Consider the following 25,198-nt stretch of genomic DNA (forward strand, 5'->3'; position numbering starts at 1 on the left):
CCTCCCATGTATGGCTATTTAAATTTAACTAAAGTTTGTCATAAAATTTTAAGTTTAATTCCTTAATTATAGTAACTACATTCCAATAGCCACTTGAAGCTGGTGGCCACCATATTAGACAGTAGAGATAAAACATTTTTGTCACTGCAGAAAATTCTTTTGGACAACACTGATCTAGAGAATAGACAAGGATCTAGCTAAGTTATCTCCGAGGCTAGTCGTTGTGTGGAATGGTGATCTAGGAAAAGCAAATGGACAATTTTCCTTGGCTAGTTTGCTGTAGGCTGTAATACACAGTTTGCTGATTCATCTAGCATTAAAAAAAAAGTAGACATAAAAATTCTGCTCCCCTCTGGCATTCCCAATCATTCCCAAAATTCAGCAGAAAAGCCAACTTCCCTGTGCTTCTGTTGCCTGTATATTGGTCATGGTCGGGTGTTTCAGATGACTTGTTGACCAAGCAGATGTCCAGGCTGAAGAATAAGTGTTCGTCAGAAAAGCCATGTGTGTTGCTTGTTTTCTGCAGATACATCTTGTAAATTCAAGGCCAGTGGATTTTTACCATTTTTAAGAATCAAGTAAAATAAGGTTCTGTTCATAGTTGCGATGCCAGTACTTTTGACATGGCCCAACAGTCGGGAAGGAGGGGAATTCCCATTGCCTATGTGAACCATAGAAACACAAGGAAATGTGTCCTTTCTGCATGTTATCTTCTCTGTGTCTGTTTCACTTTATTTGGCTTAGCCTGCAGTTCTTCTTACCTCCTAATTTTAGGCGCCCTCTATAAAGGCATCTTATTACAATTATTGTAGGTCTTTCTCACACACACGGAGTCTTGGTTTATCTGTCTCTCCCCTTCAAATTTGAAGATAATGTAGTTTTGTGAAAATGGGAAAGGTTAAGAGGAGAAAGAACTGAAGACTTTTTATCTTCTCACCTTTTTTTTCCCTTTAAAGGACTGGTGGATATTTTCCTGAACGAGAAGGAATTTCGGGGCTTCCCTGGTGGCTCTGTGGTAAAGAATCTGCCTGCCAAAGAAGGAGATGCAGGAGATGTTGGTTTGATCACTGCGTCAGGATGATCCCCTGTAGTAGGAAATGGCAGCCCACTCCTGTATTCTTGCCTGGAAAATTCTATGGACAGAGGAGCTGGGCGGGCTACAGTCCAGATTGCAAAGAGTTGGATACAACCGTGCACGCATGCAGCAGGAAATGATTTTCAGACTTATGGACTCCCATACTTCTCTGTGTCCTGGAGAGGGATCCGACATAAGCACCGCTGGGAAGAACTCTTGACAGTCTGGGGTGTGGATGTGCAGACTAATGTGAAGTAGTTTGGTTATAGATGTAGCAACATCGTCCCTCACAAAGATGTTTCTAAATATAGAATGTTGCTGACTCTGTGACTTGATAGCTGCTCTAGTGAGTGAGGAGAGTTGATTTTAATTGACTTGTGCAATGGAAATTTTTGAAATGCTGCTGTATTTGAACAGTCAGAACCCAGGTAGCCTCCATAGTTTTCAAAATATTTTCTTGAGCATCATTTCATTTGATATTCATGATAAATCTGTGGGCTGGAGCAAAACATTTATGGAAAGAAAACTCAGGCTCAGAGAGGTAAAGTAACTTGTTCAAGGTCACACAGCTAATAGGTGGCGTTGGCAGGGCTAAGGTTTGAATCCTGGTTGCTTTTCTGAAAATATTGCTTTATTTCACATTTTATCTTAGGGTCATAAAATAAAACACGTCTAAGTTGGGTAATTCGTGGCACAAATATGATAGTTGGCTCAATAATAATGTTTGTTGAGTGTCTATAATTCAGAGAGTTGGGGAATGAGCTACTGTAATTGGGTGGCATAGGTTCTGCCCTCAGGGAGCTTTATTTGAAACATCTGAAGCGGTACATTTATAAAGAACGGAGGCACGTTATCCTCAGACAGACTAGATGCATCAGTGTTTATGGGTGCTGAGAAAATGACAGAGTTCTTCATAGAAGGCTTTTTGAAAGAGAGGGAGTTTTTAAATCAGATCCTGAGGGACATGTGCAGAGACTTAACAGAGGGGCACTTCAGTGGGTGCAGAAGCATGGTGGTGAGAAAGAGCTGTTGAGAGTCAGCCGCAGTTTGGTGGAGCATTAAGGAAGGACTGAGCAAGTGGCGGGGGTGGGGGTGGGGGCTTCCCTGGTGACTTAGTGGTAAAGAAGACACCTGCCAATGCAGGAGATGAGGATTCAGTCCCTGGGTCTGGAAGATCCCCTGCAGAAGGGAATGGCTACCCATTCTGGTATTCTTACCTGGGAAATCCCATGGATAGAGGAACCTGGTGGGCTACAGTCCCTAGGGTCACAAAAGTGTCATACACAACTTAGCAACTAGACAACAAAAGTAACCCTGCAGAAGGCGCTGTGTAGTGCTGGGTTTACAGAGATGTGCAAAAGAGACATGGTCCATGCCTTCATATTTTTAAACTTTGGTGGGGGGAAGAAAGACTAATTACTGATTGTTGGTAATGAAATAATTACAGGGCTGTTTTAGATTGTGATTGTAAAGTACAATTGACTGATGTAGGGATCAGGGAAAGGAATGCTGAGGAAAGAGGGTACAGCTTGAGCAAAGGCTCTGGAGTATTGAGAAACTAGAAAAAGGCCTCTGTCTTGGAGTTAAGAGACTGGAGGGGTGAATGGTATGAGATGAGGCGGGGAAACGACATGGGCTTGATCAGCTTTTGGTCTTTATTCTAAGAGCCGTGGGAACAATATGGAAGATTTTAAGCAGGAATGACATGATCAAACCTTCCTTTTATTTTATTAAAAAAATTTTTTTGGACACATGGCATGTTGGTATCTTAGTTTCCAGATCAAGGACTGAACCTGTGCCCCCTGTGGTGGAAGTGTGGAGTCCCAACCGCTGGGCCACCAGGGGAGTCCCCAAGTCTTTCTTTTAAAAAGGTCACTTTGGGTGCAATGTGAGGAATGTTTTGGAGAGAGACTAATAGCTGATATAGCGTCACCCCTTAGGAGCAGTTACAATGATCCAGGCTTAGAGATGATGGTGGCTTGGTGCAGGGTAGGAGTAGTACAAGTGGGAAGAAGTGGATAGTTTCTGTAGAGATTTAGGAGATTGAATTTACAGAACGTGGTGATATGTTAGGTAATGGAGAAACACATGGTAAGGATAGATTCTGATGCTCCGATGAGATGGTTGATGGAGCTGTCCACTGAGACAGGGAACCTTAGGAAGGGACCCAGTTTGGGGAAGATGATGAAATCAGCTTTGGATATCAATTAGGCTGGGTGTGTGGGTCAAGAGCTCAAGGAGAGAACTGAGCTGGAATTATATGTGTAGGTCATTGGCTTGTAAATGACATGGGGAGCTCTGGGCATGGATGAGTTTTCACAGAAAGAGCATTAGATGAGGAAGGAAGGACCAAGCTGTGAAGATACTTAATAGCCAGGTGGAAGAGAGCTAGCCAACCCAGGAGCAGCTGGAGAGGTGAGAAGAAAGCCTAGATGATTGTGTGTGATGTCATTGAGGTAGAGTAAAAATAGATAAAAAGAGAGAGGTATCTTTCAGTTTATTTCCAGACCCATTTCCCCATCAGCACTCCAAAATCTATCACAGGGTGGCCATGGCCCTCTAGATCAAGAGGCACTTCTGTAGTGCAGTTTTAAGGTACAGTTATCTATTTTTCTATTGCTGTGACAGATTGCAGTGTGTGTGTGTATTTTCTGCCTGGAACAATAACCTCCTTTCGTTTCTCCTACGTCATTGCGCTTTTGGCTGTCACTGCGTTCTGTTGCAAATCTGAGCTCGTTTAATCCCACAGAGTACTAACAGGATCTGGTCTCAGTGGCTCCGTAATTCTCCTCCAGACACTCCTGCTTCATTTGCCAGCTGGGATCTCCAAATGAGCTCATTGCACACAGTTCAACAGTGAAACTTGGTTAGCTGGTGAAATATGTCTGAAGAGCTCACTGGTGGAATTTTCCACGTTAGGCCTGCATCCATTCTCTCTCTGGCATCTCTCTCTTTTTAGGATGGCTGTAGCTCCTCCAAGTTACTGCTTTGTGGCCTTCCCGCCACGTGCAAAGGACGGTCTGGTGGTATTTGGGAAAAATTCAGCTCGGCCCAGGGATGAAGTGCAAGAGGTTGTGTATTTCTCAGCCGCTGATCATGAACCTGAGAGCAAGGTTGAGGTAAGTCGCGTGTTACTCTCTCTCCGTTAACACGTATTCTCTTTCTCAGGCTTTGCTCAGCACCTTGACTTGTTAATGTGGAAACCCGTTTACCCACAGAACTCTCTTGTGGGTTCTGTTGATTCCTCTTTCCATTCTGGTTTGTTTGTAGCCTTAAAAACCCTGGGTCCAAAGAGAATTCATTGCTATGGCACATGTTTTATAATTAAGTAAACTATTTACCCATTCCAAAGTCAAATCTATGAAGTAAAATATATTCAGAGAAGTCTAGCTTCTACCTTTGTATCATTTCTCTATTTCCCTTTTCTTCTATAGGTAATAATGTTTTGGAAGTTTGGGGTTTATCCTTCCATTTAAAAATTTACATGTATATGTAGCAAACACACTCACATATGTATGTGCATATTTGTCCAAGTTCCTTTCTTCCTTCATCAGATGAATGGTAGCATGCTATATATACGTTTTTCCACTTTGAATTTTTCAACGAAAACTCTGTTTTGCAAGTCATTCCATCTGGAGTGACCATCTTCATTACTCATTTAGAACTGTGTAGTGTTTCATTCTATGAATGTGATCATACTTTAATCAGTCTCATGTTGATAGACACTTGGAGTGTTTTCCAGTCTTTTGCTATTACAAATAGTGCTGGTGTGCATAGTAGCCTTGTACACCTGTCACAGTGTCTGGTCTTGGTTGATATATTTTTATCATGTTAAAAAATTATCCACCAATTCTTATTTTGAGTGCTTAAAAACCTGTTCAGTCAATATTTTAGGGGATAGGTGCCTAGAAATGGGATTTCTGAGTTACAGGGTTTATAAGCATGTGGCTTTGTTATGCCTATTTTCTCAGTCGCTCAGTTGTGTCCGACACTTTGTGACCCCATGGTCTGTAGCCCATGAGGCTTCTCTGTCCATGGGATTATCCCAGCAAGAATGCTGGAGTGGGTTGCCATTTCCTCCTCCAGAGGATCTTTCCAACCTAGGGATTGAACTCACATCTCCTGAGTCTCCTGCATTGGCAGGAGGATTCTTTACCACTGAGTCACCTGGAAAGCCCATGTGATTTTGTTATATATTGTCAAATTTCTTTCTATAGGTGGTGTGCCATTTTACATTCCCACCAGCAATGTAAGACAATGCCTGTTTGTCCATATTCCCAGAGTGTGGTGTCAAACTTTCATGATGGCTATTTTTTAAATTAATACATTTTAATTGGCAGCTAGTTACTTTACAATATTGTGGTGGCTTTTGCCATACATTGACCTGAATCAGCCACGGGTGTACATGTGTCCCCCATCCCGAACCCCCCTACCACCTCCCTCCCCATCTCATCCATCTGGGTTGTCCCAGTGCACCGGCTTTGAGTGCCTTGCATCGAACTTGGACTGGTGATCTATTTCACGTATGGTAATATACATGTTTCAATGGTATTCTCTCAAATCATCATGATGGCTATTTTATGTTAATTTTACATTCTACTTTTTAAAGTAAATTCTTTTATTTATTGTGTCAGCTTGTATTATTGATTCTCTTTGATTTTCCAGCTGTGTTATTATAACACCTGCAAATATCGATAGTTTGATTGTTCTTACGTCTCTAATTCTTTTCTCATCTGTTTGGCTTATGGCTTGGATTCAGTGTTAATAATGATGGAGAAAGTGGGTATCTTTGCCTTGTTCCTGACCTGAGTGGGGCAGCCTCTAGTGCTTCCATATTATGTAAGATGCTGGCTTTGGAATGGAGATTCATATCGTTTTGTCATGTTAAAAAGTGTACATCAGTTCATGCTTTGAATGCTTTTAAAAAACCCTGAGAAAAAGGTAGTACATTTTGTTAAAGATCAGGAGATAATCAGAAGTTAATCCCCTGATTTTTTTTTTACTTTCTATTTCATAATAAATTGAACCATCTTTGCATGGAATAAACTTCTTGGTTATGGTACAGTTGTATGTGTTTAAATGGTAATTGTTAAAGGATGAAGAATTTAGAGAAAAAAAATTGGGGGCTGATAAATTAACAAGCTCTTGCAGCTGACATAATCTCTACCCTTTGGTGTTTTATACTTTATAAAATAAACCAATTTTTCTGGTGATTGTGCATTTTAAATGGGTATTCATCCATGTGTATTTCATTTTCTTATCTGAATCTCTGTTTCAGCCTTCTAAAAGCATTAAGCTTCACCAGAGAGCAATAGCCCTCTACAAGGAGCTGGTTATGCTAGGTGAATTCAGCAGCAGCACTGAGATGAGTGGGCAGAGTTGAGCAGGTCATGGCTCTAGTCTGTGGTTGGGACAGTGGCAGACTGTTTCCCACAGGACTTTCGCCAGAACCACTTGCTTCTGATGTTGCACCACTAACTTGGGTCAGGCTCCTAAACTTCAGTGGGACTTTCCTTTCATATGGGCGGGGAAGAGTGCTAGGTTCTCTGATGCTCATGGTAGGTTTTAAATGGGTCTTCATTAATGTTTGAATGTCCATGTTGTTTAGATCTGAATGTTTCTGTTTCTGGGACAGAGGGGACTGGATATGGATCAAGTTGACTTGGTTTGAGTTGTTACTGACCTTCCCTGGCTGCCTTCCCTATGTGTTTCTTTTTCCCAGAGAGTCACGCACACTGAAGCACTTTGATTTTCATGTGGGCAGCTTTCCCGAAGATGGCTCTAACAAATCCCACCCCACATGTCCTTCTCACAGTGTGCTGGACACACCTCCATGGAGTGGGGGGGTTATGCCCCCCAACTCCTGCCGTGAATCTTCATGAGGGCTTCTGGTGGCACCAGGCAGTGAAACCTGATGGAGGTGATGCTGCCTGACCTCCAGGGCTGGGTCACAAAAGGATCTGACTTCTGCTTGTCTCCCTCCTTTGGGACTCTAGCCCTAAGTTCCTAGGCACAATGCTGGGAGGAACCCAGCAGATACCATGCGGTGGGGCCCCCATGAAGAGCCTGCAGCCAGTGCCAATGCCAGATGTGTGAGTGAATGCCCCTTCAGTGATTCCAGACCTCAGACTCCATGGAATAGACTCACACCATCCCTTCTGTGCCCTGTCCAAGTTCCTGATGCATCGAATTCATGAACATGATAAATGGTTGTTTTATATCACTAAATTTGGGGGTCATTTTTTAGTAGCCATAGTAAGTACAGTATTGCACAAAACCTTTTATAACTGAAATAAATATTTTAGAAAAATTTATTTTCTTTCTTGGGGCATAGTTTAAATGACTTTATATGTTTTATTCTCATGGTTACAATCATTTTAGGAAATAGACTAGATTCCTTTCACTAGTTATGATACATTAATGCTCAAATACACCATGTATTTATGGTGTACACCTCAAATACACCATAAATTATGTCCCTTGCCTAATAACTAAGCACAGTTTGATACATACCAGAGTTAGTTGCTAGGCAGCCTTGACCTTTTTTCTGAGTTGCATATCTGTGTTCTGAGTTGCCTTGGCATGTTTCACATCCGTATGCTGCAGGTAAAATAACTTCACAGGTCAAAAACCAAATTCACTATTCCCATTTCATTTGCTTCTCTTCCTCTGTCAGCTCTGTTGTCTGCCACAGAGTTTATTCTAGAAACCAGAAGCAAGTGTTGAGCCATGTTTTCCGACTCATCTGTGGATGCAGAGGGACAGCGGTCACTGAGTCTTGTTGCTTCCTTGCCTGTGTCCCCATCTCCTCACCGCTCCCAGTTCATTCACACCCACGCCCATCTCCTTTCTGCTTTGATCTGCTTAGTGGTGCCCAGGTCTCTTTCCCCTGAGTTCTATTCCCTGCAGGGACTTTTCTTTCCAGATCACAGCGTGGTCATTGCCTTGTTTAAAAATGTTGGGTTGTTGTTTATAAGATGAGAATCCAGGCTGATTTGCATGCCATTCAGAACTCTTCCTGCCTGGCATCCTATTCACTTTTCTTTCTTTTCTTTTAAATTAATAGACATTTTTAAAGCAGTTTTAGGTTTGTGGAAAAATGAGTGTAAGTACAGAGTGTTCTCATATAACCCCTCACCACCCCTGCTGCCTGCCTCCCAGGTTCCCCTATTATTAACATTTTGCCTTAATATCTTTTACAATGGATGAGCCTGTATTGATACATGATTATTGACCCAGTCAATAGTTTATTAAAGTTCACTCTTTGTGTTGTGTATTCTCTGGGGTTTGACAATGTCTAATACCATGTATCCATCTATCATTCAGAGTGTTTTCAGTGCCCTAAAAATCCTCTATGTTCTAGCTAGTCATCTGTCCCTTCCCCTAACCCCTGGAAACTCCTTATCTTTTTACTCTCTTCATAGTTTTCCCTTTTCTAGAAGGTTATATAGTTGAAATCATATAGTATGTAGCCTTTTCGGATTGGCTTCTTTCACTTAGTGATAGACATTTAAGGTTCACTGATGTCTCTTCCAAGCTTGATAGAATGTTTTCTTTTTTGCTCTGAATAATAATCCACTGCCTGGATATACCACAATTTATTTTTCCATTCACCTATTGAAGGACATCTTGGTTGCATCCAAGTTTGGGCAATTTTGAATAAAGTTGCTGTAAAATTTGTGTGCAGGTTTTTTGTGCACATAAATTTTTAAACTCATTTGGGTAAAGGTACTTTTTAATGTAATTTTATATTTTGAATAAGTGATAAAATGATGTGGTTCAAAGATTTAATAATATTAAAAAGGTTTATGTAAGCAGTCTTAATCTTCCCTTACTCCTGTCTATTAAAATTTCCATCTTATGTAATCCTTTTTTTTTCTTGCCCATCTTGTCATCTTTTATGCAAATGCAAATAAATATGTATATGCCACCTTTTCTTTTTTCATGAAAGTAGCACATTATATACATTAGTCTGAGACTTGATTTTTTTTAACACAATTTCTAGCCTACAATTGGCTTTCTTTTGTCTAGTAACATTTTCTAAAGAGTTTTCTATAGCTAAAAGCTTTCTAAAGAGTTTTCTATAGCTGAACATTGAAATAGAGATTATTACTATTCTTTTACAGCTGATAGTAGTCTATTGTGGAGAAACTCCATAATTTAATCAGTTCTCTGTTGGTGAATGCTTGGACTTTTGGCTGGTCTGGAAAGTATAGCCATGAAGAACATTGTACCCAAGGCTTTCTGTACATGTAGTCATTGAACACACTTCGACATGCAGGGTCACTAGGTCATAGGGTACATTTTTTGGTAATAACTGACCTCTGTAAGGGTTGTACAGTTCACTGCTTACTTTTTCATCTTCATGCTTAGTTTGCCTTTCCTAACTTACACAGTAGGCGTCAGCTGCGCTGAGCTGCTTCTTGAACAAACAGCACACTTTCATTTCTCTGTTCTTTTGCTCTATCCTTTGCTGAGTCTCTCCTTCCTCTCCCATCTCCTCATCTACTTGGTAGACTCCTGTGCACCTTCAAGGCGCCAGCACCAATGTCCCCCTCCTCCCTTTAGCCTGCCACCCTTCTGTGAATGTGTAGCATCTTAAGTGTCTTTTTCTTTTATAAATTAATTGAAATTCATAATCAGCTGAAACGAGGGGGATGAGTTCTGGCTCAGGAGGCAGGGTCCTGTGTTCTAGTCCTGCCTTCTTCATTGACTGCGTCTTGGACCTTTGAGCCTTTGAGACTCAGTTTCCTCATTTGCCAGACAGAGATCATAGAACCCCCCACCCTGCCATGTCTGCCTTCCTGTAAAGCACGTGTGAGCTAACATGTGAAAGAAAGCACTTTGTAAACTCCAAGCAGAACTCTGCAGGGAGAGATTTTTCTTTTCTTTTTTTTTTCCAGGTTTTTTTGTTGTTGGTTTTTTAAAAATTAATTTATTTTTAATTGAAGGATAATTGCTTTACAGAATTTTGTTGGTTTCTGCCAAATATCCACATGAGTCAGCTGTGTCCCCTCCATCTAGAAGATCCCTCCCATCTTTCTCCCCCTCCCACCCGCTAGGTTGTCACAGAGTCCCTGTTTGAGTCCCCTGAGTCACACATCAAATTCCCCTTTGTTGTTGTTTAGTCGCTTCCTTCACGTCCAACTCTTTTGTGACCCCACACACTGTAGCCCATCAGGCTTCTCTGTTCATGGGTGGGATTCTCCAGACAAGAATATTGGAGTGGGTTGCCATTTCCTTCTCCAAAATTTCCATCGACTATCTGCTTTACATATGGTAATATAAGTTTCTATATTACTCTTTTCATACATCTCACCCTCTCCTTCCTGCCCCCCCCATGTCTGTAAGTCTGTTCTCTATGTCTGTGTCCCCATTGCTGCCCTGCAAATAATTTCATCAGTACTATCTTTCTAGATTCCATGTATATTATGATATTTATCTTTCTCTTTCTGACTTATTTCACTCTATATAATAGGCTCTAGGTTTATCCTCCTCATTAAAACTGACTCAAATGCATTCCTTCTTATGGCTGAATAATATTCCATTGCATATATGTCCCACAGCTTCTTTATCCATCTGTTGATGGACATCTAGTTTGCTTCCATTTTCCAACTGTTGTAAATAGTGCCGCAGTGAACACTGGGGCACATGTGTCTTTTTCCGTTTTGGTTTCCTCGGGGTATATGTCTAGTCGTGGGGTGGCTGGGTCATATGGTGGTGTGGTTCTTGTAAAACACATGTGAGCTAGCATGAGAAAGCACTTTGCAAACTCCAAGGAGAACACTGTGCAGAGAGAGATTTTTCTTTTTCTTTTTTTAAAAAAAGAATCAGGTAGTGTTGAGAGATTCTGTAACTCCAGGCCTCAGTTCCTAAACTCCTAACTTGTAGCATATGCTAAATCTGCTTTTCAAACTTACTCTGTGTCTTTAATTCCCATACAGTTACACCTGTCTCTATCCCCTGTTCTTGTCCCAAGTACAGAATGATGGGTTCTTTTCTACCAGGCTTTTGAGCTACAATAACTATAATGTAACTTTCATAATAGTCTTCATTAGCATACAGAAAATTTTAATTATGAAGACTGAGAACTTCTCATAAAAACTCTTCTGTTACTCAGCCTTTTCATGACATTTTAAACATTGTCTGCAGTTTCCCTGGAAATCTCATGTGAATGTTGCAGTCTGAAGCCCGTTTTCTGAGAATAATCCTGTGCAGAAGGTCACTCTGATTACTCATTTCCACCCACCCGCCCACGCTTCCAGCTGGGCCATCCTCTCAGGTGGTCTTGCCTTTCAGTTCATGCCCTTACCCACCCTTCCCTTCATCCTGCCCTCAGTCTCTCCATCTGTCTGCCTATCCATCTCCCACTACTCTTTGTCCAGTTCACTCTACTTGAGATGGAGGAATAAAAAAATGGGGTCCTTCAGCACTGAGTTCCTCAGTTTCTAAAATTACACTGGGCATTTTGTTCAGCTGCACACTTGGCAGATCAGAGCATTTTATTTTGTGCTCTTTAGTCTTTCTTCTGCAGATTCTGGGTTTTTAACAACTCCCACTTTGGTTGCAGAATAGGATGGGTAAGTTCAGGTCAGTTCAGTCACTCAGTTGTGTCTGACTCTTTGTGACCTCATTGACTACAGCACGCCAGGCCTACCCGTCCATCACCAGCTCTCAGAGTTTACCCAAACTCATGTCCATTGAGTCGGTGATGCCATCCAGCCATCTCATCCTCTGTCATCCCCTTGTCCTCCTGCCCTCAATCTTTCCCAGCATCAGGGTCTTTTCCAATGAGTCAGCTCCTCGCATCAGGTGGCCAGAGTATTAGAGTTTCAGCTTCAACATCAGTCCTTCCAATGAACACCCAGGACTGATCTCCTTTAAGATGGACTGGTTGGATCTCTTTGCAGTCCAAGGGACTCTGAAGAGTCTCCTCAAACACCGAGTTAAAAAGCATCAATTCTTCGGCACTCAGCTTTCTTTACAGTCCAACTCTCACATCCATACATGACTACTGGAAAAACCATAACCTTGACTAGATGTACTTTTGTTGGCAAAGTAATATCTCTCCTTTTTAATATGCTGTCTAAATTGGTCTTAACTTTCCTTCCAAGGAGTAAGTGTCTTTTAATTTCATGGCTGCAATCACCATCTGCAGTGATTTTTGAGCCCCCCAAAATAAAGTCAGCCACTGTTTCCACCATTTCCCCATCTATTTGCCATAAAGTGATGGGACCAGATGCCATGATCTTAGTTTTCTGAATGTTGAGCTGTAAGCCAACTTTTTCATTCTCCTCTTTCAGTTTCATCAAGAGGCTCTTTAGCTCTTCTTCACTTTCTGCCATAAGGGTGGTGTCATCTGCATATCTGAGATTATTTATATTTCTCCCAGAAATCTTGATTCCAGTTTGTGCTTCATCCAGTCCAGTGTTTCTCATGATGTACTCTGCATATAAGTTAAATAAGCATGGTGACAATATACAGCCTTGACGTACTCCTTTTCCTATTTGGAACCAGTCTGTTGTTCCATGTCCAGTTCTAACTGTTGCTTCCTGACATGCATACATGTTTCTCAAGAGGCAGGTCAGGTGATCTGGTATTCCCATCTCTTTCAGAATTTCCCACAGTTTATTGTGGTCCACACAGTCAAAGGCTTTGGCATAGTCAATAAAGCAGAAATAGATGTTTTTCTGGAACGCTCTTGCTTTTTCGATGATCCAGCAGATGTTGGCAATTTGATCCCTGGTTCCTCTGCCTTTTCTTTTTTTTTAAAACATTTATTTATTTGGCTGTCTCTGGGTCTCTTGTTGTGGCACGTGGGATTTAGTTCCCTAACCAGGGATACAATCCAGGTCCCCTGCATTGGGAGCTGGGTATCTTACCCACTGGACCACTAGGGAAGTCCCTCTGTCTTTTCTAAAACTAGCTTGAACATCTGGAAGTTCACAGTTCATGTATTGCTGAAGCCTGGCTTGGAGAGGTTTGAGCATTACTTTACTAGCGTGTGAGATGAGTGCAATTGTGTGGTAGTTTGAGCATACTTTGGCATTGCCTTTCTTTGAGATTTGGATGAAAACTGACCTTTTCCAGTCCTATGGCCACTGCTGAGTTTTCCATATTTGCTGGCATATTGAGTGCAGCACAGCATCATCTTTTAGGATTTGAAATAGCTCAACTGGAATTCCATCACGTCCACTATCTTTGTTCGTAGTGATGCTTCCTAAGGCCCACTTGACGTCACATTCCAGGATGTCTGGCTCTAGGTGAGTGATCACACCATCATGATTATCTGGGTCATGAAGATGTTTTTATACTGTTCTGTTTATTCTTGCCACCTCTTCTTAATATCTTCTGCTCTGTTAGGTCCTTACCATTTCTGTCCTTTATTGCACCCATCTTTGCATGAAATGTTCCCTTGGTATCTCTAATTTTCTTGAAGAGATCTCTCATCTTTCCCATTCTATCCTTTTCCTCTATTTCTTTGCACTGATCACTGAGGAAGGCTTTCTTATCTCTCCTTGCTATTCTTTGGAACTCTGCATTCAAATGGGAATATCTTTCCTTTTCTCCTTTGCTTTTCACTTCTCTTCTTTTCGCAGCTGTTTGTAAGGCCTCCTCGGACAACCATTTTGCCTTTTTGCATTTCTTTTTCTTGGGAATGGTCTTGATCCCTCTCTTCTGTACAATGTCACGAACCTCCATCCATAATTCATCAGGCACTCTATCAGATCTAGTCTCTTAAATCTATTTCTCACTTCCACTGTATAGTCATAAGGAATTTGATTTAGGTCATACCAGAATGGTCTAGTGGTTTTCCCCACTTTCTTCAATTTAAGTCTGAATTTGGCAATAAGGATTTCATGATCTGAGCCACAGTCAACTGCTGATCTTGTTTTTGCTGACTGTATGGAGCTCCTCCATCTTTGACTGCAAAGAATATAATCAGTCTGATTTCAGTGTTGACCATCTTGTGTCCATGTGTAGTGTCTTCTCTTGAGTTGTTGGAAGAGGGTGTTTGCTGTGACCAGTGTGTTCTTTTGGCAGAACTCTGTTAGCTTTGCTCTGCTTCATTCCGTACTCCAAGGCCAAATTTGCCTGTTACTCTAGGTGTTTCTTGACTTCCTACTTTAGCATTCCAGTCCCCTATAATGAAAAGGACATCTTTTTTGGGTATTAGCTCTAAAAGGTCTTATAGGTCTTCACAGAACCGTTCAGCTTCAGCTTTTTCAGCGTTACTGTTCAGGGCATAGACTTGGATTACTGTGATATTGAATGGTTTGCCTTGGAAACGAACAGAGATCATTCTGTCATTTTTGAGATTGCATCCATTTCGGACTCTTTTGTTGACTATGATGGTTACTCCATTTCTTCTAAGGGATTCCTGCCCACAGTAGTAGATATAATGGTCATCTGAGTTAAATTCACCCATTCCAGTCCATCTTAGTTCGCTGATTCCTAGAATGTTGACGTTCCCTCTTGCCATCTCCTGTTTGATCACTCCCAATTTGCCTTGATTCATGGACCTAACATTTCAGGTTACTATGCGGTATTGCCCTTTACAGCATGGGACCTGATGGGTAAGTATGTATCTATTTGTGAAGGCCTCTGAGTCCTGAGGATGCTATGCACTGTGCATTGCAGAACTCTCTCCCTTTACGTTGGGCCCTGTGGGTAAGGGTGTTGAGGAAGCAGACAAATGATTTCCTGGATTATGATGTTCTGTCTGTGCATATGTGCATTTGTGTGTGGATGTGGAATGGGTTTAGGTCTACTTGTAAATGGTTAAGCCTTCTATTTAAGAAAGAAAGGATACAACGCTAGAATATTTTCCTGGAGAAAACAGTGGTTTCAACTAAAGTTTCCATTATCTATAGTTGGTGCCCAAGAGAGTCATTATACCATAACTTATGGAGATAGAATTCTTGATAGCCAAGTCAGGTTTGATACATAATTGCTTTTTGAAAGATTCTCTTATTATTGTATAATAAACCTCTCCTCCATTTTTGTCTCCTTTAGACGTCATTGTTTCCTTTTTTAGAAAGTTATTTTTATTTTTATTTTTTTAATTTTCCACTACATGAAATTCTGTATGGGATTAGTATCCTCAGTCAGGTTATACAGTTTTCACATTTTGGGATAGATTTTTGGTAGATAGTTTTCCTCCTTTCTTCCCAAAGAAAATATTTTCAAGAAGAATAGAAAATTACCAATTAATGGTAGCTGGTGGTGTTATTAGTAACATTGTCCATGCCCATGTCCTTGGTGGGGCAGGGAGTGGGTTCTGAATGTTATTTCTGAAGATTATCCCTTACCACAGGGGAGTACAAGTCATTCTGGAATCAGAAATCTGAGCAGAGCACCATGGTCACTAAGTAGATTGTATGCTTTTCTTCCTGCCTGTTTTCCTGTTTTCATCTCTTCAGCCCCAGAGGCAGGGGTTTCATCTCCCTTGCCCCATGGGAGAGTGGCTTGGCCTGGGGGCTTCCTTCCATTGCATCCCGTTTCCCAAGCCTGTTTCTGAATTCCTTGCATTGTCCATCCTTAAAGCTCTTGCAGCTTCAGGGAGATAAAAAAACACCTCTTCTAAAGTATAGTTAGCATCGTCTTTTGTCTTTGTTTAGACTCATATAAGCCTTAATGGCACATTTCCCAAAACCAGTCAAGTTGCAGGCAAGAAAACACTGGGATAAAAAAATTCAAAAACAAACAACCTCAGTGATAATCTCAATACTGCTTTAGAGTCACAGGTTTTCTAAAACTAAACCTATTTTCCTAAAGCATCCCTTTTTTTCCTACCTTTCTTTCTCCTCCTAAGAAGTCTGGCTGACTCATCAACTCATTTCACAGTGGTTTTCGCTGGCAGTGCCAGGGTTGTGTTCATCATCTGAGTACAGTAGGAAAGGCACAATGGTTGCATTGCATTAAGTGAAATGTCCATTGTGTGAGTGTCTCTATTCCCCTTTCACTGGGTGATATCCAGAAATAGTGTGTGCAGGAATGTGCAGGGGCTAGGCGACAGCATGACGCTGATTTTGCTTTTTCATTTTGGGCACCGTCACGCAAAATAATAAAGGGCTCGCCCTGCAGAAGAATTGTCTTTTGTGTTTGTCTCTGGGGCCTTGTCAAGGTTTATCTTTCCATCCTCCAACCAGGTATGTGTTCCCAGGAGCCACTTGAGAACGACAAGCTCAGTACAGTTAACGTCTTTCAAACCTCGATGATTAGCATTAGGCAGTGCTGACCATTCTTTTTTAAGCTTGCGTTTCATTTTTCTGGCCGTGCCCTGCAGCCTGTGGGATCTTAGTTCCCTGACCAGGGATTGAACCTGCGCCCCCTGAGTTGAAATTGCTGAGTCATAACCACTGGCCTGCCAGGAAGTCTCAGAGCTGACATTTAGGAGTATGCCTCACCCCTCACCCCCCACCCCTCCTCGGGCTTGTTGTGTGGTCTTGGCACCCGGAAGTCACACTAGCTGACAAATCTGTTTTACTAAAGACTGGATGGGCGTGGCCATGGGGCAGCAAGACAAATTGCTCCTCTTTTTGTGCAGGCCCCTTGAACAGCTTAATCACCAGAGCTGAGGCCAGAACTATCCCCCTAAAGACTGATCTCTTGAGTGGTAAACATTTTCTTTTTCCTTTTTTCCTAACAGAAATCTGGCTGGAAATTTTCACTTTAGAACTAAGTTAAAAAAAAAAAAAAAAAGAACTAAGTTTTTTGTTTTTGTTTTTGTTTTCATGCTGAAAGATTTCAGGTGCTTTTGCATTTTTCCCCTCAGAGAAACTTTCTCTGCTGCTTCAAATCCCACTTCTTCTCTGCCTCGTTAATGACGTGGCAGTTGTGTTGGTGAATCTTATTTAAGAAAATGACTGCTTGCAGAGTTCCGGTTCTAGATGGCTGACTGAAGTTTAACTCATTACATCCTGTGTAAATGTTCCTTATTTGTGAGATTTGCTCCTAAACTCGGACTTTTAAGTAACTAATCTCTGTGAAACAAATGTTTCTTCCTCCCAGACCTGGGTGTGATTAGTCAGGTTTCAAACCCAGTGGACTGTGTGTGAATTGCAGCCACAGAGGGGCCCTTGTTAAGCCAGACTTCGGTGGTCCATGGCCAAGATGCCCTGAGGGTGTGTGTTACAGGCTCGCTTGGGCTTCCCTGGTGGCACAGGGTTCCATCCCTGAGTCGGAAAGATCCCCTGGAGAAGGAAATGGCAACCCACTCCAGTATTCTTGCCTGGAGAATCCCATGGACAGAGGAGCGTGGCGGGCTGCAGTCTATGGGGTCACAAAGAGTTGGACGTGACTGAGCGATTGAGCACACACACGTAAGACTGGGATGCTCACACACCAGCTCCCCCTCACCTGCCCTGTGTCCTGTGCAGGGATCTGGGGGTCAGCTTTCAGCCTGGTGCTTGAAAGGGGCTGATTTAGCTGATATGTCTAGTTGGGGATCTCCTTGCTTCCTCATGATTCCCATTTTGGCGTGAAAAGTGTCAAGTTGGCTGCATGTATTTGAACGCCCACGACGCCCGTATGGTCTTTTGGACTCAGTGTTCAGCACTTTATCAATCAGTACTTGGTGTGCTTTTGCAGTCCTGTGACTCAGCGCCATCACAGCTCCCCGAAGCGGCAGAGTGGAGGACCTCCCTGAACCGGGGACACATTTTGACATCCCCACCTTTTTCTTCTCATTCTCTTTCCTCTGTCTGGAATACTTTGATGTCTGGCTCAGTTTGCAAGGTCAGCTCAAATGTCACCCACTTGATAAAACCTCTGCCCACTTGGATGTGTTTCCTTGCCTCTGAACCTCAATTATGCTCCCTCTGACCTTTGTTACCAATTCATTCATTCATTTATTGATACCTGCTATGTACCAGATTTGGGATCAAGCCCTCTCTCACTTCTGTCTCTTTCATGGAGCTTACATTCTAGCCTGGGGAAATAGCATACATAAATAGCACATGCAGTACATAAGTCAATTATATAGTATTTTGGAAGGGTTAAAATGGAATGGAATGGGAAAAGGAAAAATAATAGTAGGATTGGGTTGATCAGAAGTGCAAAGGCTTCTCATAGCCCAATTGGTCAAGAATCCGCCTACAATGCAGGAGACCCCGGTTCAATTCCTGGATCAGGAAGATCCCCTGGAGAAGGTATAGGCTTCCCATTTCAGTATTCTTGGGTTTCCCTTGTGGCTCAGCTGGTAAAGAATCTACCTGCAATGTGGGAGACCTGGGTTCAATCCCTGGGTTAAGAAGACCCCCTGGACAAGGGAAAGGCTACCCACTCCGGTATTCTAGCATGGAGAATTCCACCCACTCAAGTATTCTAGCCTGGAGAATTCCATGGATAGTATAGTCCATGGGGTCACAAAGAATTGGACACTATTGGGGACTTTAACTTTTCACAAGGTGGGAGGAGGGGGAGATTGAGTGCCTATTAAGCAGACACGCCTTAAGTTGGCTGATGGTCATGGTCACACCCACTGTGTGTGCCTTCTCCTTTGCCAACGGAAGGGACAGAGTCTGGGCCCCTCACTGACTTATCTGCCAGCAGCACTTAGCACAAGCTGCCTTGTGTGTGGTTGGTGCTCTGTAGATAAGTGATGAAATGGGAATGAAGGTGTAAACACGAATTTGAGGACAAATAAATAAGCTCATCTCCTGTTTTTGCTTTTTTCCTGTCCTTAAAAAAAATTATGATAAATCTGTGCTTAAGAAGTTGAGATTCCATCCCTATTAAGTCAGTCTTTTCAAGACAGAATTTGTCACTTGACCTCAGTGGGTACAGGGGTTTTGGAAAGTGTTGATCAATGTATGGGCTGCTTTTTGCATGAAATAACACAATTCTAACATACACATCTCAGTTCCATGTAGAAGAACACAGAGGACCACAGTTTGTGTAGTGCTTTGGCCAGGTTTTTGTTGTCAAAGGATCATTTTTTTAAAAAATAAATAACCATAGGGAACTGAATAGGGGAAAACATTTCAAGAGTATATTTTTTTTTGTCAGTTTGCTAAGAAAAACTCAAGGGTCTCTTGACAACCTCTGAGTTTAATTAGCTTTTAGTTTACAAATAGTTATCAAGTGAAAGAACATTATCCCAGGGCAGAGCAATACCTAATGTGGATTGTGAAGGTACAGATGTCACGTGACCAGTGAGTGTGCATTTCAGCTCTTACCTGGGGTTTAGAGATTATGGAAAATCAATGCAGAATAGCTTTCTGGGCTGCATTCAGAAATATAACTGGGTGTTGAATTAAAAAAAAGAGATATAAGGCTGCAGTTGATCCAGTGCTTTCAGATGCCCAATTTAAAATGTAAATGGATGCTGCGGCTGATATAGTTCTCCTCTGACAGCTAAAAAGCCCTGTATAATTTAAAGCCCTGAGTTCCACAGCCTCCCCAGGAAGAGGGTGTCATAGATACTAGAATATCAGTGTCAGGAGGCCCCCGCGGCCAACCTAGTTTAGTGCTTTTCCTACTGCTCCAGCGGAGTCTCCTAGGGGCTCAGTGTGGGGAGGGGAAGGCTCTGAGTGCTTTCCAGGCTGCTGTGTCTTTACTTGGAAAGGAATGAGCTAATCTAGATCAAGCTATTTCTTTCCAAGTATTTTTAGCCTCAGAATCCTTCCTCCATGCAAACTTTTACCCAGAAGCATAAAGACAATAGACCTGGTCAAAGTATTTTGAGGTGAATGGAAGAACAGGCATGGGACTGGAGGAGGTAAGACACAGCTCTAAGTGGCACGTACCACAGTTGTAAAAGGAGTTCAAAAAATGCCTTTCTGGGCCTGTGTCCTCATGGGCTTAGTGTGGGGATCAAATGGGGCAGACTGGGAAGCATAGTGGATAAGAGAGTGTACGCTTAATGCATTGGTGAAATGTAAAGTATCACTATGTTTTTCTCTTTTGTACCACTAGAACAATCATGTAGGTTGTCAAACTGTGTTCTAAGGAGCTGGGGATCATTATAGGAAGCTTAAGGGACCCCTGTTCTGCAGACAAATCATCTTCTTTTTATCTGTTAGGCATCCAAGTAGAATTTCCTTTACAGATAGAGCTCTATAACTTTGACAGAGTTTGAAAACTAATCTAGAAGGAGTTTTGCAAATAAATAGGTATGCTTGTTTGAAATGCTGGTGGCCATCTATGCCTTTTGAAATGACCAGATACAGAATATTCAGGGCAGAGACCAGCTCAATACCTGGTACATGAAAATAGACCGCCACTATAGATGTCTTCTTTATGCACAGATTGGCTTGAACTAAAGAGACTGAAAACTGAGTGAGTGGCAAGACTGAAACTCACTGTGGAAACCTTTGAGCTGCTTTGAGATGTGCGGTGTCTTTTAAGTCTGGGTGTTCCCAAGGCCTTTTATTTCTCGGCTCTGTTTGTAATGGATGTGGTGATTTAGTGTAAGTACCAAGGTGAAAACTAAGTGGTACCTGACAGATAATGGCCCTTTCTTTCTTCTGTCTTCATTTTTTAGTGCACTTACATTTCAATCAACCAAGTTCCCAGGACCCATGCCATTGTGATAAGCAGACCTGCCTGGCTTTGGGGGGCAGAAATGGGAGCTAATGAACATGGAGTATGCATAGCCAACGAAGCCATCAATGCCAGAGAACCAGCTGCTGAGACGGAAGCCTTACTGGGGATGGATCTGGTCAGGTACTGCATGGTGACTCTTAGAGACAACTGCTTTCAACAGGTTGTGGTGGGGATGGGCTTTATCTCTCTCAAACCTCATACTTTGTTATGCAGTCCTTCCAAAGAAGACTTACACCTTTTGATGTAAATTTGGAGGTGGTGGAAAAAAGAGTAAACTACAATGGAATATTATTCAGAAATAAAAAAGAATCAAGTGCTGATACCTGCTATGCTTGAAAACGTTATATTAAGTGAAAGAAGCCAGACACAAAAAGTCACATATTACATAATTCTAGTTACATGAAATACCCAGAATAGGCAAATTCACAGAAAGTGGTCTCCTGGGGTTGGAGTGGGGGATAGAGAGGGATTCCTAATGGGTACGGGGCTTCTTTTTGGGGTGTTTGAAATGTTTTAAACTTTGATTATGGTGATAGTTGCACAGCTTTATGAAGATACTAAAGATCATTCAATGACACTTCTAAATGAGTCAATTTGATGGTCTTTGAAATATATCTAATAATATATAAAAGTAAAAAGAAAAAAATATATGAAACACATAAAATATAAAGGAAGAAAGAACAGAAACTGCTTCCCTCCTTTCCCCTCTATGTCTCTGTCCTCTTTTCTTCCTTTCTCTCCTCTCCCAGCCACAGTGTAATGCATTCACGTTTATTGCACTAGTGAAGTGCAGAGGCGGACCTGTAAGCTTGGCAAGATGGAGGTCTCTGTTGGCGTGTTCACTAATGTGTCACAAGCACTAGGGCTGTGTCCCTGGTGTGCAGCAGCTGATCAGCAGCCAAGTTTGGAAAGAATGACTACACTCGAAGGCGGCAGGAATGAAACGACATTCTGAAATAGTTTCTTTTTTCCCGATGTAGTGAAATGCAATGGACTCGTGGCATGGTTGAAGGGGGATTGGGCTGGGAGCTGGAGGTCTTGGTTTTCAGTGTGGAAACACCATTAGTGTCGGTGCCCATCATTTGTTCAATGTGAGTTCTAAATTGGATGACCTCCAGAGCTTCCCAAAGGGGACCTCCTACAAAAAGGAATAGAGGTTTTTACATTTTATAGGTTTTGCAGGGAGAAATTGCACATCTACACAGAGATGTCTGTGGCCCATAGCTTCTTTCACCTGGTGGGCAGGTCAGTTTGCGACATCTTTTTGATGCCGTGTTGCCTTTATGCCTTCCTCACCCTTCCCTACTATTTCTGGTTGTTATAAACTCAGAAGGAGCAGGTCCCCTGAGTTGGAGAAAAGGAAGAAAAAGCCTCATATTTATAATGAGCTCTCTCTTGATCAACGGAGTGAAATGGAGAGAATAATAAATTTTCAGCTTATGTTTTGACAGCTGTCCCAGTAGTTTTACCTCTATATTTAAGAGAAATCCTGAAAATGAAGAGTTAGCAATGGAAAATAATGCCCCTTTTATGCCTCATTTACAACCTTGCATTTTGAGTTATCATTGTCTTCATGGAGGGGATTTATAGAACTGGCAAATATCACCGTTTAAACAGTTGATTTCTAAGGGATGATAGAAGAGAATGGTTTTTTTCTTTCTTCAATGCTTCTGATGTATCTTTTCGAGTTCATCAACCTATAAGACAACCAAAGTTATTGAATATGTGCTTTGTGTTAGACTCTGTGGGCACATAAAGAAGCTCAGACACTTCAAAGAGATCTGGTCTGTTTGCAGGGAGAAGACAGAAAATTGAGTAATGCAAGATTTTAGACCAATTTAAGATGACAGGAGGAGAAATGTGTCTCAAGGTGGTTGGAGATTTTTAGCCACATAAATGGTGCAGAATCCTAGGCTCTCAGCAAACACCGCTTGATGTTCAGAGATGATAATGGGCTGCATCCGTTTAGGAATGCTTCAAGGAGATGCATTTCACCTGGGTCTACAAGGCCCAGGGATGTAGACAGAGAAGATATATTTAGCACATAATTGAGGTTGTGATAGTTACCAAGGTCTGGGACAGTAACACATGTTGGGAGTAGATGACAGGGTAAGTTTAATTGTAGTCATTTAGCTTCAACTCCTTTCCTGGCCACCCATGACCAGCTATTACAATACAAAGACAGGTGTGTGAAGAGGACCCTGCCGTGGTGTCTGCACCTTGAGTGGCTCTTTGTGAGTTCAGGGTCTCAGCTTTACACCAGCTATGATCAGTTCAGTCACACACAGTCAGATACTGAGGAGCCATTCCATACCAATTGAATCTGAAAAGTGACCCCTGAGCCAGAAGGCCTCCTAGATCAACTTCTAAGAGCCTCCCAGATGATGGGTGCTGTAGCTCCATGTGTTTTCAGAGGGACTTAGGGCCGGGAATGCGTGCATGCTCAGTCATGTCCGACTCTTTACAACCCCATGGACCCCACCAGCCTCCCCTGCCCAGATTTTCCAGACAAGAATAATGGAGCGGGTTGCCATTTCCTCCTCTAGGGGATCTTCCTGACAAAAACTGTAAAACAGGTACAAAGTTTATTATTTGAAAGGGGATTCAGCCAGTGTCGGTTCTGCTCTTCTTAGGTGGAGCAGTGTAAAGAATCCGCCTGCCAATGCAGGAGACACAGGTTTGATTTCTGGGTCGGGAGGATCCTCTGGAGTAGGAAATGACAACCCACCCCATTATTGCCTGGAGAATCCCCTGGATAGAGGAGCCTGGCAGGCTACAGTCCTTGGAGTGGCAGAGAGTTGGATACTACTGAGCAACTGAGCCCACACACTAACCAATGTCTGTAGGTGGAAAGAACCTGTGGAAATAAGAGTTACTATTTCCCAAACACTGTTGTGTAATGTGTTTTGCAGAGAATATTTCATTTAACTCTCACCACAATCTAGTGAAGTGGGTATGGCTACTTCTGTTTGGTAGACGGGAAACTGAGGCTTAGGGAGATTAAGGGACTTGCCTGAAGCTTCCACAGAGCCTGGCGTAGGGTGCCTGGCCCCTCAGGGAGGCTGCCTCTGTACTAGAGTGCAGGTTACTTATCTCCAGATGGAGGCCAGTCAAAAGGTTTCACACACCTTTCTTCTAAATCAGTGCAGCCGTTAACATCGACTTTTCCCCCTCCTGCTTTCATCCCTCTGGCTGGAAGCTGGGAATCTTTTGATAACAAAAAAACAGTGAACCAAGAGAGGCCTTGCAGGCCCCTTGATTTGTGGGGAATAAGAAAGGTTATTTGCATCTGCATCCGTATAGGTTCATTCCTAAAAGGGGGGGGGGTTGACTTATTTTTATGACTTTCTCTAGGGCAGTGAATTACATGTTTACAGGAAATCTAATTATAACTTGCATGTGTGTGCTCAGTCGTGTCGGACTCTTTGCAACCCCATGGACTGTCGCCCGCCAGGCTCCTCTGTCCATGGAATTTCCCAGGTAAGGATACTGGAGCGGATCGCCATCTCCTACGCCAGGGGATCTTCCTGACCCAGGAATGGAACCCTCAACTCTTGAGTCTCCCTCGTTGCCAGGTGGCTTCTTCACCACTGTGCCCCCTGGGAAGCCCCGTGTTTCACCTTAATTGGGATACAGTGGCACAGGGGTTTTCCTAATCAGTGGAAGATAAGCGAGCAGTGTTCCCAAACATGGAGCTTGCAGCAGGGAGTGTGGAGGGTGTTCATCTTCCTTGGTGAGCTGTGTTCACCTTTCCAGAAAGGGCACAGTGAGCTCGACATATCGGTGAGAAAGTCATTGACCCCAAATAGGCATTTCTTCCAGAATTTTCCATAAAAAATAAGGATCTGAATTTGGGAGCATCTAACTCCAAGACCCAGAATAACCTGACCAGGCACAGATTTCTGAAGGATTTGAGTTATGCTGAAGGTAGATGTCAGAGCGAAACTCTAACAGTTGATTGATAATTAACTGCTGGCACAGTTAATTTCATTCCTTTTCCTGCTCCAGTCAAGCCCATGAATAAGGTGTAGCAGCCAAAGTGAAAGTAGGCGTGGAGACCAAAAAGTCCCTCTTCTCATTTGGCATCACATGAATGCGCCTCATCTCGGAGGGGAAATGTTGGGAAAGGCTTTAAAATAGACCTCTTGATGGTGGGTGACTTGTGGCCTGGATCCCCGCAGCCTGGTATACCTCTGGATCTCAGGTGGAGAGGATGTGACCCTCTGTCATCCACAGCCTTGGCAGTGGTCCTATTCTCGGCCCATGGCACGGAGGCCACCTGGGAATGGTCGGGTGGGACAAACAGTGATCTTTTTCCCATGGTCCTGGTACGAGGGGTTCAATCAGAATCATGTCTGTGGATGAGTGCAGAGGCCCTCCTGCAGACACTGCAGAAGGCACCAAAGTCAGTGTGGGATGCAAATGGGCAGAGCAGGAGGAGAGTAAGTTAGAAACTGCAAAAGAGGGACTTCCTGGTGGTCCAGTGGTTAGGACTTTGCCTTCCAGTGCAGGGGCCATGGTTCCATCCCCGGTTAGGGAGCTATGATCCCACATGCTTTGGGGGCCAAAAAA

General features: G+C 42.6%; 1 protein-coding gene across 5 annotated transcripts in view; it reads left to right on the forward strand.

The window, feature by feature from the left end:
• The window catches only part of SCRN1 (secernin 1), a 62,605-nt gene that overhangs the window by 16,775 nt on the left and 20,632 nt on the right, over positions 1-25,198 (forward strand). For 4 of the 5 annotated variants that reach the window (XM_043463305.1, XM_043463304.1, XM_043463306.1 and 1 more), the window contains exons 2-3: positions 4,035-4,194; positions 20,565-20,746. In XM_043463305.1, coding sequence (XP_043319240.1) covers positions 4,036-4,194; positions 20,565-20,746 — 341 coding nt within the window. In that variant the 5' untranslated portion in view covers position 4,035. Of the gene's footprint in view, positions 1-3,649; positions 3,671-4,034; positions 4,195-20,564; positions 20,747-25,198 lie in introns of those variants that run through there. The other variant, XM_043463307.1, reaches the window with a different exon arrangement.

The sequence above is a fragment of the Cervus canadensis genome, chromosome 3 (genome assembly GCF_019320065.1).
Source record: "Cervus canadensis isolate Bull #8, Minnesota chromosome 3, ASM1932006v1, whole genome shotgun sequence".
Taxonomy (NCBI): domain Eukaryota; kingdom Metazoa; phylum Chordata; class Mammalia; order Artiodactyla; family Cervidae; genus Cervus; species Cervus canadensis.